This window comes from Durio zibethinus, chromosome 16 (genome assembly GCF_047325235.1).
Source record: "Durio zibethinus cultivar Kanyao isolate XHJ-2024 chromosome 16, ASM4732523v1, whole genome shotgun sequence".
Taxonomy (NCBI): Eukaryota; Viridiplantae; Streptophyta; class Magnoliopsida; order Malvales; family Malvaceae; genus Durio; species Durio zibethinus.
Genome location: NC_143177.1, coordinates 5369202 through 5388879, shown reverse-complemented (window position 1 = coordinate 5388879; position 19678 = coordinate 5369202). Strand labels below are relative to the sequence as shown.

General features: G+C 31.0%; 4 protein-coding genes across 8 annotated transcripts; 1 reads left to right on the top strand and 3 right to left on the bottom strand.

Annotated features, from left to right (window-relative positions):
• Positions 1-413: 413 nt before the first annotated feature.
• On the bottom strand, positions 414-1274 carry LOC149514239 (uncharacterized). Its single transcript, XM_089745716.1, is given in 3 exon segments — positions 414-850; positions 963-1021; positions 1117-1274. Coding segments are annotated over 3 exon segments (654 nt in total).
• A 3964-nt stretch (positions 1275-5238) lies between these two features.
• Positions 5239-6368, top strand: LOC149514238 (uncharacterized). The gene is made up of 2 exons (XM_089745001.1): positions 5239-5465; positions 5905-6368. The coding sequence occupies exons 1-2, from the start codon at positions 5352-5354 to the stop codon at positions 6016-6018; spliced, it is 228 nt and encodes a 75-aa protein (XP_089601127.1). The 5' UTR covers positions 5239-5351; the 3' UTR covers positions 6019-6368.
• A 792-nt stretch (positions 6369-7160) lies between these two features.
• On the bottom strand, positions 7161-10845 carry LLG3 (LORELEI-LIKE-GPI ANCHORED PROTEIN 3). Its single transcript, XM_022893204.2, has 3 exons — positions 10605-10845; positions 10352-10408; positions 7161-10076 (listed from the first exon to the last, which is right to left on the bottom strand). Exons 1-3 carry the CDS (start codon positions 10684-10686, stop codon positions 9739-9741), a joined length of 477 nt encoding a protein of 158 aa, XP_022748939.1. The 5' UTR covers positions 10687-10845; the 3' UTR covers positions 7161-9738.
• A 1342-nt stretch (positions 10846-12187) lies between these two features.
• LOC111298492 (uncharacterized) lies at positions 12188-16636 on the bottom strand. 5 transcript variants are annotated; one of them, XR_016328596.1, is made up of 9 exons: positions 16212-16614; positions 15594-15734; positions 15390-15482; positions 15177-15303; positions 14572-14681; positions 13862-13942; positions 13403-13485; positions 12990-13274; positions 12188-12787 (listed from the first exon to the last, which is right to left on the bottom strand). XR_016328596.1 is itself a non-coding variant. In XM_022893206.2 (8 exons), the coding sequence occupies exons 1-8, from the start codon at positions 16416-16418 to the stop codon at positions 13055-13057; spliced, it is 1062 nt and encodes a 353-aa protein (XP_022748941.2). In that variant the 5' UTR covers positions 16419-16620; the 3' UTR covers positions 12188-13054. The 5 variants fall into 5 exon arrangements, 3 of the variants coding, with proteins under 3 accessions (XP_022748941.2, XP_089601341.1, XP_089601342.1); XR_016328597.1 differs by lacking the exon at positions 13862-13942 and having other exon boundaries at positions 16212-16621; XM_022893206.2 differs by having other exon boundaries at positions 12188-13274; positions 16212-16620.
• Positions 16637-19678: the final 3042 nt, after the last annotated feature.

The window sequence follows — 19678 nt, the reverse complement described above, 5'->3', positions numbered from 1 at the left end:
TATGAAATCACCATTACCTATTTTGACTTTAGAGGTGCAGGTCTTGTCTAGTTCTTTGAACATGTTGATATCAGATGCCATATGGTGTGTGCAGCCACTGTCAATGAGCCATGCACTTGAAGAGGTTCTAGTTCCATAACAAGTTACAACAAAAACTTACTCTTCTAGCTGTTGTTGATTGTCAGCAACTCTGGCTTGTTGATCTAGCTGCTACTATTTTTTATTTTTGCATACTTTCTCCATGTGACCAAATTGCTTACAGTACCTACATTGTATGTCAGGTCTGTACCAACAATATTTCTTCAAGTGAGTGATCTTTTTACAGTAAGAGCAAGGTGGGAATTTTTCTTTCTTTTCATTATTTCTAGAACCTTTGTTTCTTTGATCTTCTTATTTTTTGCCTTTGCTATCGTTTATATCTTGCCTTTCTCCTTAATTGTAAAAGCACTTTCTATTGAATCCTCTTGTCTGATAGCCCTTCTTTGCTCTTGAGCTTGTAAAGTATTGAACAATTCTACTAGAGTTATCTTGGTCAGGTCTTTGGAGTCTTCAAGGGATGAGATTTTTGACTCAAACCTCTCTGGTAAGCTGACAAGAACCTTCTCTACAATTTTTTTGTCTGACAGCTCCTCACCAAGTAATCTAATCTTGTTTACTATCTTCATGAGTCTGTCATTGTACTCTTTTAAATTTTTAGACTCCTTCATCTTTAAGACTTCAAACTCTCTTCTAAGATTCAACACTTACATTTATCTTGTCTTGTCACTGCCTTGAAACTCTTCCTTGAGTACATCCCAAGCTTGTTTTACAATTTCACAAGTCATGATTCTAATAAATATGTCATCAGAAACTGAACTCAATACAGCTTTTAGCCTTGTACCTCTTTACTTTTTCTTCACTATAATTTTTCATTTGAGTTACTGTTGGATTTAACACTTGCATTTGTCTTGTCTTGTCACTGCCTTGAAACTCTTCCTTGAGTACATCCCAAGCTTGTTTTGCAGTTTCACAAGTCATGATTCTAATAAATATGTCATCAAAAATTGAAGACTTAATACAGCTTTTAGCCTTGTACCTCTTTACTTTTTCTTCATTATAATTTTTCATTTGAGTTACTGTTGGATTTGTAAAAGTTGTGGTGGTTTTTTCTCATTTTCCACCACTTCCCACAAATCAAAAGCACTCAAATAGGTCTTCATTTTGACAGCCCATATCTGGTAGTTCTCACTAGAAAAAATAAGAGATGGAGGTAAGGAGCAATTGCTTGAGGCCATTTAAGGTTGACAAAAGTTGGCTGGTAAGTGTTTGATGGCTTTTCACTTAATTTTTGAAACTCACAGATCCTCTAAGACCTTAAAGAATGCTCTGATACCAATTGAAGGATTTGGAGCAGAGGAACAAAAAAACAGAAAAAACTAATCTGTCACTTGAAGTAAATTGGCTCTACAGATCATGAGCTTCATTTCATTAATTTATAGGCTTTAAAAATACAAAAGTTTATTTAACTACTACAAAAGTTGTTTGCCTAACAGTATGGATCACCATGCACAGATCCATCATATTACCTAAACTAATCAGATGGCAGAACCTGTTACAAAGTGCCAGTAGAAATGCCATACCTAGTTGCTTCAACCACTAACACACTAACAAACTTTTATATCAAGATATACCATTTTTCTCCTTTTAGAAAATTATAATTTTTCACGCAAAGTAGTTGACTCAACCAGGAAGGCAGTCTACTACCTTTTTGTATTTTCAATTCCCAGAATGCTATCTGGAGCAGGTTAGTCAACTCCTTATCAGAATAGTTGATTCCTTTCAACTTACTGATACATTTAATATGTGAGCAATAGATTGCTTCATATAATAGTTGACTCATATCAATTTCTAGAATGATTCCAATTACAACCTACTAAGGGTTGTTGACTTCTCTTTATTAGTAGTTGGCTACCATAACCTCAAATCATTTTTCAAAAAACTATTAATTAATAACATTCGATACCATTAGAGTTTAGAATCGATTTCACTTTTATCCAATCATAATAGACGTTTGCTCTATGATGGCAATCGACTACTATTTTATACAAAAACTAAATTTAGCTTCTGTTTGTAAAAGCATTCAATTGCTTTTCTTAGAAGTTTAAGGTAATCAACTCCTATGTGTATGGCTACCGACTGCCGATATAATCAATCTTCTTTATTTGAATCTTTTAAGTCTAGAATCATATTATTGATCATGAAACCATTTCTTAAGTTATTTAATAACTTAATGTGATTTCTTTTTTATTAAATTTAATCATATTATTTTCTGAAAATATTACTAACAATTCTTCCATTAAAATTTCCATAAAAATAAAAGTGAATTACAAATTAAAGTGATAGATTTAAAATTATTAATTTTTGTTGTCGTAACAAATTTTATTTATTTAAAAAAGAAAAAATTAGATGTTTGTGGGCTGCCTCAATGTAATTACTCTTTGTTGCCCTACAATTAGTAACCGGCTAAAAACATCAATGTTTCTATGCAAAATTTAATGGTAATACTCTTTGTTATTTCTATGTTTTTATGCTACTTATAGTAATAATTCAGATTGACAAACAAGTTGCCCTGCTATTAGTATTAGTAACTGGCTACCTCGATTTTCCTAGAGTTTCAAATACTTCCTTTCAATAAAGGGTGCTTTTACCTTGCATTAATTAGAATATCCTAATTTCTCTTATCTTTTTAAAAAATTAAATCATAATCTTGAATTTATGAATTTAAAGTGTATCCTTTTGATCAATATTCAAGCAAAGTTGTAGTGATCGTGCCACAAGTTTTAAATTTTTTTGGACGAATAGAAAATGAATACTTTCTTTTTCTTGTGCAAATGAAATGGATTGAGAAATACGAAGATGCGAAAGTAGACAAATATCCGTGGCCTGCTGTTTATATTATTTATGATCAGAATCTATCATCTATGGTGATGGGGGTACATTAGACAATCATGATGCAGATACTAGTACTACTATAATGTTTTTCTTCCGTTGACTTTCTGGTAATAACTCATGGAAAAACATGTAATCTAAGGATAGTGAAGGGTAGATCAGCCAGGCAAGTTATTCAAAGACTCTGGTTAACTTGTTGTTTTAGCCGCAAGTTGTGTTTCATGGTTTCCGATTGGCCATTTGCCTGATTCTGGCTAGGCTTAGGTGTATTATTCAAAAATTTTTTTATTATTGGATGGTTGGATCAACTATTTACTTTCATCTCCAGAGTTAAAATTTTGTGCTATATGTATGCGGCATAGCAAGACTTGGGTCAAGAAATAGCTAGACCCTTGACGCTTAAATAAGTGGCAGCTGAGCATTTACGGAATGTCGAACTATTTATTTATTTATTGATTTTATTTTGAGTAGTATTCCTGTTAACTGTTGTGTCCACAGTCCACAAACTTCCCCTATGCTCAAACTCTTAGGTTTGGATATGGATGGTGAGTTGTGGGTTCCCAGGTGTTTACTGCCTTTGTTGAGTAAATGGACCATACTGATTATTCTTTAACTACTGTTGGCAGTAACGAGGAAGTAAAAAATGAAAGATAAAATGATTAACAGAAAAATCTTAACGCACTCAAACTAGCTACTTGCAATCTGAGTATGCTAAGTTCTATTCACAGAAACCATTCTTTCAAGGGAAATTAAGGAAAGGAAAGGAAACAAAATGATAGAGGCGGCTGTCTTTTTCATTTGCAAAAAGTAAATACATAACAATTCTTACTACTTTGTTTTTGACCTCAGCCCTAAAGATGGATACGTATCTGGTTTCTCACGTCACACTCAATATTCTCTTGACCTCTCTCATCTGATATGAAGCTTACTACAACACTATCTCGCTGTATGGAAGATGGTCATTTTCCTCTCTCCCCTTTGTAGTGGCTTATAGGATTAATGTGATTCATCATTTTTTTTTTTAGTAAGGTTTCTTTGTTTTGTATATTAAGAAACTACTTTTGGAAGGATCGTCCTAATCGGATGTCAGCATTAAACCACCGAAGTTGCATCGGATGTCCAAAGAAGATTACAGTTGTGTTTCAACTTCCTGCTCAAATAGCAATTGATCTCATTCCCCCTCACCTAGTGTAGGCATCGAATTGGTGGAACAGAGTCAATTATTATTATTATTATTAGAACATTAAAGAGTACAAGTACAAATTGAGTTTATCGCCTACTGATTGCTGTGGTGATATATCAGTTTGGGTTGGAAGATGATTGTTTCTCCAAGCAGTTTTGTGGCTTTGGTTTTTGCCGACTACCCAACAAACCTCGATGTTCACCTGCTAGATGCTACAATTTGGTTCATCTAAGCACATCATATGGATGGCCCAATACCCATTACTTACAAATAATTTAATTTTAGTTCAATAATTCTTGCAATGTTGTCTTGTGTTTTGACTAGAAAGATTTTACCCCCTCAACTTTAGGATAGTACCTCATAAATTTTGAGGCCTACACTATTGTATTAACAAGTCATACTCTCATATATAAAGAATAATTGTGAGATTAATTACTTTTTCTTTTCTCTTTTGGAATCTCCAAAATTGATCATCAATTTGACATTAGGCATCATTCTCTAGGTAATTAGGATTCAATTAAGTTTTGCTTGATCTCCTAAACTAGTTTAGGTTTGCTTTCTTATTTTTAGAAGAAATGTTTGCGGTTATATAGGCTTTTTCGATGGAGGCCCAACAAAACAAAAATGAATACTATATATGAACATGTTCATAATTTAATCTTAGAAAAAATTTATTTTTTTAAAAAATAATATAAAAATTTGATTGATTTAATTTTAAATTAATTAAAATCTAAAATAATTATCAAATATTAAAAAATTTTAAACCAAAATATATATATTTCACCGTTAGTCATTTAAATCGAATAATATAATGAATGATACTTAATTTATTTTTTTATATAATTGTTTTATTTTTTTAGATTAAAGGTAATTTTTTTAAATAATTGAGACATGATTTTCTACTATAAAACATAATTGGAAATTTATTTTCTGAAATAAAAAAAATGAAAAACAAATGATTTTTTGGATAAAGAATAGTTAGTTTAAACAAAGAAGAATTTAATGGGCAAGAAAGTAATTGCAATTGTCAAAAGATAAAGGGTGAGTGTGGTTGCCGCGTAAATATTCGAAATTGCCATTGACTAACTGACAATATCCCCCTTATATGTAAATGCTGGCAAAGACCAATTTTTTCTTACAATTATTCTCACTTTTTTTCTTCTAACTTCCCATCCAAGAAAAAAGCGCTCTTCTTTCCAATTCGCCAGAGGTCTTTGGATCAGATTGCTGATCGTCAACCATGAAGAAATCAGGGCTCTTGGCTGCTTCTGTCGCTGCAGCCTCTGCCACTGCCATCTCTGCTTCTTCTTCCTCCAATTTTACTTGTAACTCCAATTCTCAGTTTTCTGGCGAGGTAAAATGTTTTAACTTAATTCTGGGTCCTTTCTTTTTACTCTTTGCTTTGGATGAAAACTGGGTTTCTCTTCTTTTTTTTTTTTTAAATATATTTTCCCCCTTGAGTTTTGCCCTGTTTGGTTGCCAAGAAAATAATGACCAAGAATTAATGATTTCAATTTCAATATATATTCCTTTATTTTGGATTCTTTCCTGGAATAGTTTCAGTTTGAACTTTTGATGTTTCTGGTTTTCTAGTTTCTCCTTGTGTAATGAATTTCTCAAATACTTTTTTATGATTACTATGGTATCAATCTTTGTTTTTACCTTTCCTTTTTTTTTTTTTTTTTTTTTTTCTGTTAATTAGTTCTTAGAAAACATAATTAATGTTTCATTTTTCTAGTAATTTTTTATTTTTTCAATTTAAAGATGATGATTGAATTTGTTTAATTTTGCAGGACAAGACAGAACATGAAAATTCTGCAATCAAGAAATCAGTTTCAACTGAGAAATTTGCACTGAGGTTTGATGGCTTAAGGTTCATTGAGACTTTGATCACTGGTCATAGATAAAAGCCTGGCTGCCACAAGCTTCAATTTTTACCTGATGAAGACATGCTTATTATTTTTGACCTTTTGGGCCATTGGTAGATTCTTAAGATGAGAAAAAGATGAACTGTAATGTTTCAGGGTTTGCACTAAGAAAAAAAGGGTGGTGTCCAAGCTTGTAAAGGGCAGTTCTGGTGGCAAGAGTGTCATGATATTGATGGGATATCAGGAATGGGGTTCCAAAGTAAAAATTCCCAATAAACTGTTGTTACCAGCATTCTCGTTTAGCCATTTCAAGCTTGACAAAGCTTGGTGAGTTCTGCTGTTGCATTCCTTTTTAGGTGATATTGTTGAATTGCACCTTTTTGTTAAAACCTTTTTCCAGGTACAACTAGGTTTTTGATGTTCAAAAGGATCTCCAAATGATGAAACATAATTGTAAGCCAATTTTTTAAGCTATTCCTACCCCAAACTGTTTGGTTGAATCTACATTGATCTTTGAGTAGAGATGAAAAAAAAAAAAACTGAATTAATATGAAAAAAAAATTTAATTTGTTTGACTTTAAATTCAATCGATTTGATTCGACAAAAATTAATAATCTAAACCCATTTAATTTAAAATTAAATTGATCCGAATTCAAATAAATTTTTAACTTAAATTACTTGCAATACTTCTTAAAATGATTTAAAATTAAATTAAGTATAATTTTATTTTTAAAATATTAATATGACTAAAAGTAATAAATATAATATAAACTATTAATTTATTAAAATTTAATAACTTCGAATTATCTTTTCAATATCTTTTCTTTATTAATATTTTTCTTAATTATGTTTAAAAAATTAAAGTGCCTTCCTTATTTTTTACTACAATAATATAATAAATAAAATAATTAAATAATAACTAAAAGAAAAATATAAAATTTAACCCTAATTCTATTACATCAAAATGTTACAAAAGATATATTAACACAATTAAATCGATATATAATTAATCCATGAAATATTAACAATAAATATTAAATATCAAGTAATAAAATATTATTAATAATTTTTTATCATAAACAAAATTAATTTTATATTTAATATGATATAATTTCGTATTATTTAATAAATGACTATTAATTCATTTAATCTAAATTGCTGAATTGCTCACTTTCAAAAGCACCGCTGAATTGCTGTGCTGTTATAGAATGATATGTACTTTTGGTTCAGAGTTTACATCCACATTATGAAACTATTTCATTCACCATGATCCACTTGATTTGAACTTCTCAGCATGTCAAAACCTTGCACGGAATTGAAATTGGACCTGATCCAATTTCCAAGTTAAGAGAAATACTTGAATAATGTTTAACTGTGGCTTTTGCTGTTAGTATCCTTTTTAAATCCAATGAATTGTCCATCTCTCATCCTCACCCCCTTCCTTTCCCCCTGTTTCATTCTACACTTTGAAAGGTTGATAGTTTGAGGGCTACTCTTTGGTGCATTTACCCTGAAGCCAAAATGGAATCCCATGTCTTTATCACTGCAGGGATACAGATACTGTAGATTTGCATCATGGGTGAAGATCATACTGGTAAAGCTTCGAGAACGACTGGTACATATTGTCCTTGATTCCTTGCTATCAGCATGAATCACTTAATGGTAGCAAGGAACTAAGGGGAGCAAGTTGATAATAAAACATCAACTTACACCTAATGATAAATAAGGCAATTGCACCATAATTGCTAGTTAACAGTCGTGTTGTCACAGATTGCATATTTTTTATGTTGAAATCACGCGAACCGTGCGACATTAAGACTACTCATGGTTGAGGTCAGCTTTTCATTTGTCCACTTCCATTATGAACAACTTATAATAGTACTCAGCGTCACACATGAGAGCCTTTCATGGCTCGATCCCAAAGGGTCAGCTCGCAAGCATCCGAAACTCTTCGAGGGAGGATACCCAATCTCATTAACTAACCAGCAGCTAGTTACTTGGAGTCCTTGAGCACCCATCCGATGTTAGCCAAGCACCAAGGCCCCTAGCATCAAGCCATCAAAGACTTGTATGGGGCGTGTAGCCCCAGTTGTCATTATGATATCTCATTCTCCGCGTGCATATTTCTCCACTGCAATGTGTGGAACGCTGAAGCACTCCTTTAGTGCAGCCCGCAACCAGCCAGAAGCCGTACTAGATTCGACGCACCATCCACAACGGTCTCATATTGGGGTAAGGCCTTTAACCTTCTGTTAGGCCGCCTGCACGCATGATGGACACCCAATATCATACCTACTTTTCATCGGGTTATTCGAGTGTGCTGCTCCAGCTTGAGCACATTCCTGCACATGCTTTCGAGAAGCCACCAGGGTCTAGCAGTTGGCCTGCCTACTAGTCCACTCATTCCTCAATCTCGTTGGTGCTATCACCAACTTATGATCCTTTATTTCCTGTTAGCCAATTCATGGAGGTGAAAACAAAGGGCATAGCGAATGCTATGATGCAACCTCATGGCCTGACATAAAGGAGCAACATGAGGCTCACCAACCTTAATTGTCCCTGGGTTTATCATGTCTAGAAGAGATATTGTACCACACTTATAACCCTACGATTTCTGTCCACCTAGACACCACATGTGCCTAAAAGTAGCTTAGTTCAAATTAGCAAAACCCCGTCTGTCAACCAGCCAAGACAGTGATAGAGAGCTGACACTGGGCGTTCCATATAAAAAGTGTAAGAGCTTTTAGGCTTTTGTCACCAAGAATCATAATAATGTCTGAAATGCGGACACTTTTCTTCCCAAACACTTAAAAGGCCAACTCAAGCTAACTCAAGGCACCATGAACTTCCTCTTGGTTCCATGTTGCTAGCATCTAACTCATAGTTCCACCAACCCACTTGAAGGTGCCCGTGACAAGGCTCATTCGGTATTGGCCCACCAGGCTGTCAAGCCCCAAAGTGACTACACGTCCGTCTTGCACTAGGGCTCATATTGCCTGACCACTGCTTCTGGATCACCATCGTATTCACAAAGTCTTGTCCGCTGCTTCACATCGGGGCAGTCATGGTAGAACCAAGACACACAAAAGCCTGACCATGACGTGTGTGGTGTACTGAATAGTTAACTCTGGTGATCAAGATTCAATCCCTCTCAAAGAGAAAAAAAACAACTATTACACCATACTCCTGGTAAAGGCATCTCATAATTGACATTAACAAATCTCCTCTAGAAAGGAAGTTTTAAATCTAAACAATCAAACCAGCTAGAAAAAAGAAACTTAAAAAAGGGTTTTTGGCTAAACGTCAAAAGAAAGAATCTCCAGTTCTCCAATATTTTATCCATGCCACTTCAATCCATCTATTGAACCAAGTTCTCCAAAGACACACCACAAACATCTCAAACCTTCACAGGCAAACATCACATTTGGAAATATCTCAAACGTTATTTCTGACTAAGCAATTATGATGTCAGCCAACATCCAAGAATGATTCAAGACTCTCGTCTGAATTTCAAGCATGTACACAGGCAAAAGTTAACAGTCTTTTCACTCAAGATAGGAATTTAATTTACGTACAAATAAACAGATTATATAGAATCATACTCTTATAATTAAACAATGCAGACCAGCGCTTACAAAATAGTAGAAAACATCACCTGAATGCAGACCTTTGGAAGAATTATATACTCAGACAAGAAGAAAATGGATTAACAATGAATAAAGTCAGAGAGGTTAATTATCCACACTTTTATCCTTCAGATCAGAACAACTGAAATAACAACACTAGGAATCCTGATGTGAGTATCAGCAATGAAGGCTTAGTGATCGTCAAACCACTTGCGGTTTGTTCAGGACATTCAAGGCCTTCTTTCCCCTCACGGCACATATTGGCGAATAGGCCAGGCGGGTATTTGCCATACAAGTTTATGTAGCTGAACATGGTTGAAGCACAATCAGTGGTGAGGTCATTTAGTTTATCCGCGAAAGGGCAAGCAAATTCCTTGAGAGCATCACAACAACCTTTGGTTGGGTACAGGGGTCCTTTGCACTTGCTTGTGAGGATTGTGTAGTTCTTGTGCTCAAAGTCTTCAGAGCAAGCTGCATGGTCATGACATTTGACATATCATATCAGTTTGGAAGTAAAATGGCCATGATATAGGGGAAAAAATGAAAGTAAAATGATCATATGAAGATCTTCAAATCAAAAGCCTCACTGCTATATCAAGTTTATAATGAAGAAAAAGAAAGGGGATAAAAGCAACTAAGACAATGCAAGACATTTAAGCTCATTAATAATTTGATGAATATCGAAAACAAATACAATTCCACACAGGAAAATTTTCTGTTTTTTATCCTTCAGAAAGGGAACATACCCTTTTTGGCCTGAAGGAGGTTGCGTCCAGTAGTTCCATGAGATTCAAAGGCACCATCTGCATGCAAATTAAACAATTACTAAATGTCATGTTGAATCAAAATATGTATAACTTTTCTTATGAAACATTGTTGATGTGCTTTAAGAATTCAAGGGAATAAATAAATAAATAAATAAATATATATATATATATATATACACACACACACAAACACACACATATGTAACAATGGACAAAGAAATGGGAGAATTACTTGAAATGTGGGTGAAAGAAGAGGCAAATCCAGCTAGAAGGAAAAACAAAATAAGATACATAGAGCTTTGTTTTAAACCCATTTCTTTCTTCTGTTTTTGGGAGACCTATAATATGATCTCCTCCTGCTCCTCACAAGGGCAACTCTCCCTCTCTTCTTTTCCTTTGGTCTCTTTGGGTTTTTTTTTTTTTTTGACAAACAGAGAGAAAGAGAAGAGAAGAGGGGAGGAAAAAGTTGCAAAAATGTTGGGAGAGTATTTATGGCATTCGGAAACAAAACAATGCCACTCAGTCGAATGTTAATGTTATAACTTAAACGTAAGCTGAAGCTTAATTATCGGTTCCTCTTTTAAACTTCTTAAATTTAATCGTACTAATTTTAAATTCATACCATACACAAAAGTATATTTATATATTAATAAATTTATATATAATATAAGTTTTCCTTTTAAATTATAAGATAAAGTTTATGGGTATGAACAACTTAAAAATTTATATATTTAGAATTACGTAATGTGAAACATATTAAAATATAATATAATATAATATTTATTTTATAACATAATATAAACCTTAAGCACTTTAAAATATAAAATGAAATTAAAATAAAAATACCATACATTCAATACCATATACAAAAAAAAAAATTAATATATATATGTAGGGATAGATCCTAAAACAAAAAATTATGTCATAAATATACAAATATTAAGAAAAAGATTAAATTTCATAATAATTTTGTTATTTGAGATTTTTTTTGTTTTCTAAATGAAGAATATGAGAAAGCCAATCCTAACTCATATCCTAGAAACAATGTGAATAGTTTTTCTAATCAAGCATGACTAAATATTATTATTATTATTAGTTGAACTTGGAAGAGTGAAAAAAAAATAATAAATAAAATTAATTAAGAGATATAAGCTATTAAAAATAAATGTTATTAATTTAAACATAATTAAATTAAATTAAGAATTAAAATTAATTGAGAGATTTAATTTATTAAAAGTAAATATAATTAATTTGATTTATTATTTCTTTTAGTTGAACCAAGGTGAACAAAAAATAATAAATAAAATTAATTAAGAGAGATATAAGCTATTAAAATAAATGTAATTAATTTAAGCATGATTACATTAAATTAAAAATTAAAATTAATTAAGAGATTTAATCTATTAAAAGCAACTTTAATCAATTTGGTCACAATCAAATTAATTAAGAATAAAAATTGATTGAAAGAGAAATTTAAGCTATTAAATATAGATGAAATTAATTTGATCAAAATCAAATTAAATTAACTCATTAAGTAATGGGTACAAGATAATTATTTTAACTTATCCACATTTAAAAAAAAGAAAATACTATCCAAAAAACGTTAAAAACTTTAACTTTTATATATTTATATAAGATTAAAAATAAATGTAATTAATTTAATTAAAGTTAAATTAAATTAAATTAAAAATTAAAATTAACTGAAAAATATTTAATCTATTAAAGTAAATACAATTAATTTGGTTAAAATCAAATCAATTAATAACTAAATTAATTAAGAGATAAATTTAAGCTATTAAATATAAATACAATTAATTGGTCAAAATCAAATCAAATTAAATCAAATTGAAGAAATTAAATAATGGATACATGACAATTTTTTAAGGTTATCCACATCCACAGATGACAGTTATCTTTTTTTGTCAAAAAATGTCTTTTATATATTTATATAAGATATATAAAATCCTTGTCCTAGAAAGGCGGCCAAAGGTATAATTGAATTATGGTCAGCTCGAAAACTATCAAATATTTCCCCGCGGAGAAGGAAAAGGGCCACCTAAATGAGATAATGCAGCAATTCTTTTGACAGTCCAATACATACTGCAGACCTAACCAATGTTGCACTATTATGTGAAGTTTCTTGAAGCATGAACCAGAAGAAAGCAACTACTACATTCCAAATTACCAAGAACAAAAACATTCATGACTTTTACCCCTTCTGCTCCGCATATAGAATGTTTCTTTTTGGTCGATTTCCTTCTTCTTTGGGTTTCAACAGGACAGACTGATATCTTATTGGTGACAAAAATGCAGCAAATACAGCAGGGTAGCAGTCAAATATGGCTCAGCTTGTTACTTGATGGTTGACCATATCAGTTTGTACTTATCATTGCAATTGAATCTAAACATAGAAACCTGTAAAAGTGAAGAAACGATGTTAATGTTCAGAAAATAGTTTATTTGAAGAGAGCACTTGACCTTAATTAAAAAGGATAGGGGATAGGAACTGGAGCCATAAGTATCAGTTATAGTTAACCTTGTTTGTCCAGCACATTAACACTTGGAGTCCAGTCAAATAATGGAAAAATTAGCAGTAATCAACATAACAAATTCATACCTGAATAAATGGAGTAACCTTGCTTCTGCTCACTAGGACCTATATAATTAAATCAGTTAGCTTTGTTAACAAATGTTCCTGGAATGTCTTACTTTACGGGTGATGGACCTTCCCATCCGAAGGCGTCGAGCTGTCAGTGCTTCTAGCAGAACAATTAAAGCATCCTCCACTGCCTCAGCCTGTTTATCCAATCCATAGGAGCTATACTCTGGAAGAAGCTGCAGCTCAGTAAGAACACCAATGGCTGCTGCCGCTGTACAAGTATGGTCCCATGATGGTTGAGGTCTGCCCTCCAAAAAACATAGATGGTTACCATATACTTCAACTGAAGCAAAGAAGTTAAGAATCAAAATAAGAAGCAGATGCCTATGAAATTCAACAGACCTATGGAAAGCAACTGGTTTACACCTTACCGAAGTTTATGCATCGCAGATGCACCTACAGCAAGAGATATACAAGGCAGGTCTTCCTCTCCCCAGACAAACTTTGCTTGCTCCTACAGATAACATATCCATCAAATTCTCAAATAGCAGTCCAAGAATTTTAAAATATAGGTTCAAGTCAAATTTAAAAAGAAATAGGTTCAGGTCATTATTAGATAATGGCAGAACCATGTCTTATTTTGATTTTGAAACAGGCACCATAGAAGCAAAGGCAATGGTATCACATTTCACAGAACTTCCAGCATCATGTATGAAAAGTTTCGTACTATTATAGGTCCATCATGAAGGCTAAATTTCTGTGGCATCTAAAGAGTACAGATAGAGTCATAGTTGACATTTATTGTTAATAAATAATGATATTATAACCCATAACCCAAAACACAATTTATTGACAAAAGCAAAGGTAAAATGAAATACTTAATCAAATACCTTTAGGCGCCTGAACATTGCTGCAGAATTGCTCCATGTACCATCAATTAGAACAAAATTCAGAGGTCTATCTCTATTTGTCTGTGAAATGCAACCAACATGAAAATTTACCCCCCCAAAAAAAAAGAAAATCTAGTTGAAATAACTTGAAAAAAGAGGTAACAGATTACAAGTAAACATATCCAATTTTACCTGAGATGTGTTAATGCAAGAGCTTCGTGCACTTGGCTACAATTCTTTTTCTAATTTAAGATGTTTCAATCATTTGTAAGATACAATCCCCCATAAGGTTTAAATATTACTCTTGCTGTAGTTATTTACCAAACAATACCACATGGCTTCCCCCAACACTTTACCACATATGCAGTGACTTCATGGGGAAAAGTTACTTCGACAACAAAAATTGACAGGGAAAAATTCAAAAAATGAACCAAACACAAATGCTGCAACTAAAATTGTCTTTGAAAATAGTATTTATATAACAATTCAATTGAAATTTAAAACATTTATAACATCTAAAATAACATATCACCAAGAAGTAGTTCCATGCAAATTTTTTGTAACATGTGGAGAAATACGACCTTTAGGACATTAATGAAGTAATCTCCACTCTTTCAAAATCACACATTACTTCTCAAATATCATAAAAGTAAAATAAAAATTGTATAAAGAGTGATTTAGTATGTATTATCATGTTAAGAAAACAGTACCAATGAATGTGTACATTCCAGATCTGCTGAAGATTGAATGCTAAAGGCATCCTGAACCGTTTTTGGTGCTATATTCTGGTTTGGATAAATGCAGCAAACCCTGGCTTTTCCTGAAATTGCCAAGAATATGATAAAACTCACTAGTATGACCTTTCTTTAGTACTGAAATGGTAAATAAAATAAACCTTAGAAGGTAGAGCATCTGCAAGTGGAGATAACAGCTCACATGTAATAATGGAGCAAATGTTAATAATAATTTTTTATCAGATAGTTTGGTAATTCTCCTTGATTCATAATCACAAATGAACAATAGAAAAAGGCAAACCCCAAAATATATGTTACCCTCAGTCAAAAAGTTCGGATGATTGCTTTTATCTTAAATGCAATAAAAGATCATTACATCACAAAGAAAAGATTTTGGATATGCAAGTAGTTAGAAAAAAACCAAAGGATTATCAGTATATTATACTTCTAATAGACAAAAAGTAATTCCACCTACTCTGAAATGAGCTTTAGAACTCAACCACATGGTTCTGTAAATAATGTAACCATTAATACAGCAAAATTTCCCCTTTTTAGAAAATAAAATGAAAGCTAAAAGAAACCTGCATCCTTAAATGTATTCCACATGATTTCCTCATCTTCAGAAATTCCATAAAGACATAAAGTTGCAGCTTGAACACCAAAGACTTGCCATAGCAACTTCCCAGTATTATTCTGCCGTAGAAAATCCTGAAAAGAGGAAGATTACACATTTGATGACATATACGAATATGTATCAGCAGCCTATATATCAGATGGAAAAAGAAAATTCTAACCTTTGGATGCATGTACAACCAAAACCTTATGCAATTCCATAGTGAGCAAGGCTCGACTTTTGAACACATACAATCTTCCATAGGTAGCCAACACTGAAAATGGATATAATTCATTAACAAATTATGAAAAAGACAAGGAAATTACTTCTAAAGGTTGTTCTTCTTTGCAACATATCAATAATAGCTCTGAAAAGCACCACTTACCTTCTGGCAGAGGTAGCCCCGACTTCCAAGCAACCGGCATGCTATTTGTCGAGCAGAAAAGAACTGGAACTTTTTGTCTGAGTCACCTAAAGCCAGATATTTTTCTCTGTGTTTCTTGTCCTCCTGAACTTTAAAATCTCCCTGATTTTTGCAAAATGCAATAACGGAAAAGCTAGTGAAAGACATGATGATCATAGATAAGAAGACCCCATAAGAAAAAGCAATAACAGAAAGAAATGATGATGACAACAATGAAGAAAGGAACATTTCAGAAACTAAAAGGAAACACATAGTTGGCAAACTGATCAAGCATATGAAAATCATGACTACTCTATTTGCATTTATTTACCTACGTGGGATCAAAACTTCAGTATCCATGGAACAATTCCAAAAAATAAAATACCTCTCGCAGCCATAATGCTACATTCCTTGAAACGTACTTCAATCATTACATACCGGTATTTGTCCCATTTCAATTCAGACATCAAAAATCATATAGAAAAAGAAAAAACTTTTCCTTTAGATATCCAAAAAAGAAAATCAAAAGGAAATACCAAAGGAAACATATACATATTATTAATGCCAAAGAAAAACGAAAAAGGTTTAATGGTGGTGAACCTGTAATTTGCCACCATTACCACCAAAAACCATGTGGGCATCAATATTATTCTCCAAAAGCTTCAAATCCCGAATGATCTCGTTTACCATTGCTGGCACTGGAGATACGCAGCCCCATCGTAGCCACTCCTCCAATGCGATGCTGCCACTGCAACCAGTATCATTTACTTCTGCTTCTCTTAGGGAAGAATGAGGAGCAAAGTTCATGATTGAGCAGTGAAGGCTTCTGGGTTGAAACTCTATGTGGATTTTGGCTGAGAATTTGAGAGATGGGAAGAATTGCGATGTAAATGTCAAAAGACACTATTGCTGGCGCCGCTCACCATGGTTTTTACATTTATTTTTTCTATATTTTAATTCGGGCCTTCATTCGAGGCTAAAAATCTTAGGCCGTGATTAACAAACAAAATGTAAGCTGGGCCTGTAAGCTAGAATTCTATCCTCCCAAACCTAAACTAAAATGAAAATGGAAGATTTGTAAGTGAGACCGTAGGTTATGGCGAATGGCCCTATGACAGTTTCTCTAAAAGATATTAAACCTCATAATTTAAAATATGATTATGACATAATAATAATAATAATAAAAAGTGATATGGACTTCAAGGATTACTATGTCAATAGAAGATAATGGTATATATCACCAAGATTTGATTCTTTTTGTCTAAGCGAGGAGAAAGGCCTGATGCCTTGAAATTGGAAGCTCAAAATGGTTTTTTCGAGGGACTTCAAATTCAATGTTTATCCTCAAGCTCTACCGACTTGGCTGAAAATCATCTCTACGTATTTGGGATTGAAGAAACGCTTAAACAAGATTGAAATTCAATATCGTTGTCGAGTTTTACATAGTGACAGATTCATGATCTTTTTACAGTATCAATTATATATATATTTCAATAAAATAAATAATTCTAAAATTTTAAATATTTCAATCATTATAAATGTTTTTTTCTTTAAATCACTTTAGCTAAGAAAATTTGAGTAGGAAAAAAAATCTTAATTCTTGGAAAAGTATTGGAGGAGATCTTTCTTTTTAAATTGTGAATTTTTGACAAAAACTTTTTTTTTTTGTATGAAAGTTGGCTTTAAACTTTAATTTACATCAATTTTAGAGGTTTTTTTTTTTTTTTTTTTTTTTTTTTTTTTATCTATGGATTTATTTAGGAATCTTTTTAATTCACAAAGAGTTTCACTTTTTATGGTGAGGTTGTAAACAAAAAAAAAAAAAAAGGTTGGTAGGCAATGGCTGGACTTAACCCATCATAGGGTCCACCTTCATTCAAAATTTTTTTTCCTCTCTACCCTTTTCTTTGTGCAATTTTGTTGATAGCATTCTCTTTCTCCTAACAAGAAATTAATAAAAAGGTAAAATCATGTTGAATGAATCAATACCAATTGTACCTTCTTTAATTTGGGCTTCGATATGGAGCTAGTTTATTCTAACTATTTTTTGAGTTCCTTGATCTTGCAATTGATACCATTTATTTTACTTGCAATTTGTGTCTCCTTTCCTCTTAACTCATTAAAACTGTCTCTCTTTGTGTAAATACAATTTATCAAAGTAATTTAGTAACTAGATGCATGATCATGCAAGAAAGTCCGATGATGGAAAACAAACCCAGGGAGAAAGAAAACTAAGGGTAAAAGAGAAGTCAAAGGCTGATTTGACATTATAAATTTATATGACAAATAAGTATCCTACTTTGCAAAATAAAAATAAAAATTTTTAATGACCTTGTTTTCGATAAAAACTCCTATAGTAGTGATCCATAAATTTGGTAGTCTTACAAATAAATAGATGAACCAAAGGCATAGCCTGGACCCTCTTGCTTCTTTTATGTAGTTTTACTTTCTACATAAAATAGTTGGTCAAATAGTATCAACTTTTATTAGTATTAGATCAAAATTTAAAATTTAGTTTATATATATACATATATATTACTTATATTATTTTGATTTGGCAATTTTATTTCAATAACTAATTTTGTTAAAGTTTTGCTATTAAAAATATTGACATGACCTTTGAATTAATGATACAAGTATTGATTTTGCTAACTTGTCAACTTGGATTATTACAATCAATTATCGAATTATGCAAACACAATTAATTACTCTTCGTTAATTTTCTTGACATGATCAGTGATTTTTTGGAAAAATATTTGAAAAGTTTTTGAAAATTCTAGAAAAAATCTAAAAAGTTTTAAAAAAATTCCAAAATTAAAAAAATCTGATTTTTTAAATGATTTGTTAGAAGTTTTAAAACATTAAATTTAATTGTTTCCAATATTGTTTCAAATCATATATTTATAATTAAAAAAAATTATATTTTAAGTTTTTAATAAATTCAAAAATTTTCCTTTTTTTTAAAATTAAAATTCATTTTTCCAATATTTTAATTTTATTAACAACAAATATATTTTATTTTTTTTAAAATAACATTTCAATTTTTATAAATAATTTTCAGTTTTTTGAAATTTTCCAAAATTTTAAAAATATTAGGTTTAATTTTTTTCATTAATTAATTAAAAAAAATCATATTTTTTGAATTTTTTCATAAAATTAAATTATTATTTTTCAAAACAATTTCAATATTTTGAAATATTTTTTTAAAAAAATTTAATTTTTTGAAAATTTTTTATTTTTTCAAATTTAAATTTTATTATTTAAAAAAAAATTTTAACTTTTTATAAAAAATTTTAAAATATTGAAAATCAAATAAATTTAATTTTTTATAAAATTTAAAATTTTTCAAAAAAATTAAAAATATTGAAACATTTTATTAAAAATAAAATTTGATTTTGTTAAAAAAATTCAAAAAATATTATTTTGGAAAAATGAAAATTTGAAATTTGAAATTTTTAAACAAATTGAAAAATTTTAAAATGTTCTAAAAATTGAAGATTATTTTTTAAAAAATTCAAAATCTTATTTTTAAAATATAAAAATATGGGAAAAATAAATTTAATATTTTATGATTTTTTTTTTAATTTTGTAATTTTTTAAAAAAAATTAATGGTCACTTCAATAAAATTAACAGAGATTAATTGATCGCATTAATAATTCGATCAATATTATCAAATTTGATTTATACAATTACGAGAATTTTATAAATTATATTAAAAGTACTAAAAATTAAATTTCATGAGAGTAAAGGGATTAATTGCACAATATAATAATTGATTTTATCTATTCAAAGTTAACGTTATGTAAACAAAGTTAATGGCTACATTATCAAATCAATGGCCATTTCAATATTTTTAAGTGCAAAAATTTGATGAAATTAATTATTGGATTAATATTATTAAATTAAAATAGTTTGAAGATTTCATTGAAATGAAAATTAATTGAATATTAGCAGTCTTTTTATATGTTACTGTAGATACTATAGCAGACTAAAATTTGTCTATTGGCTATCTCAAGCTCCAAACCAAGCTGTCTTGTCTTATCGATGCTTTTGTAGGAAGTTTATT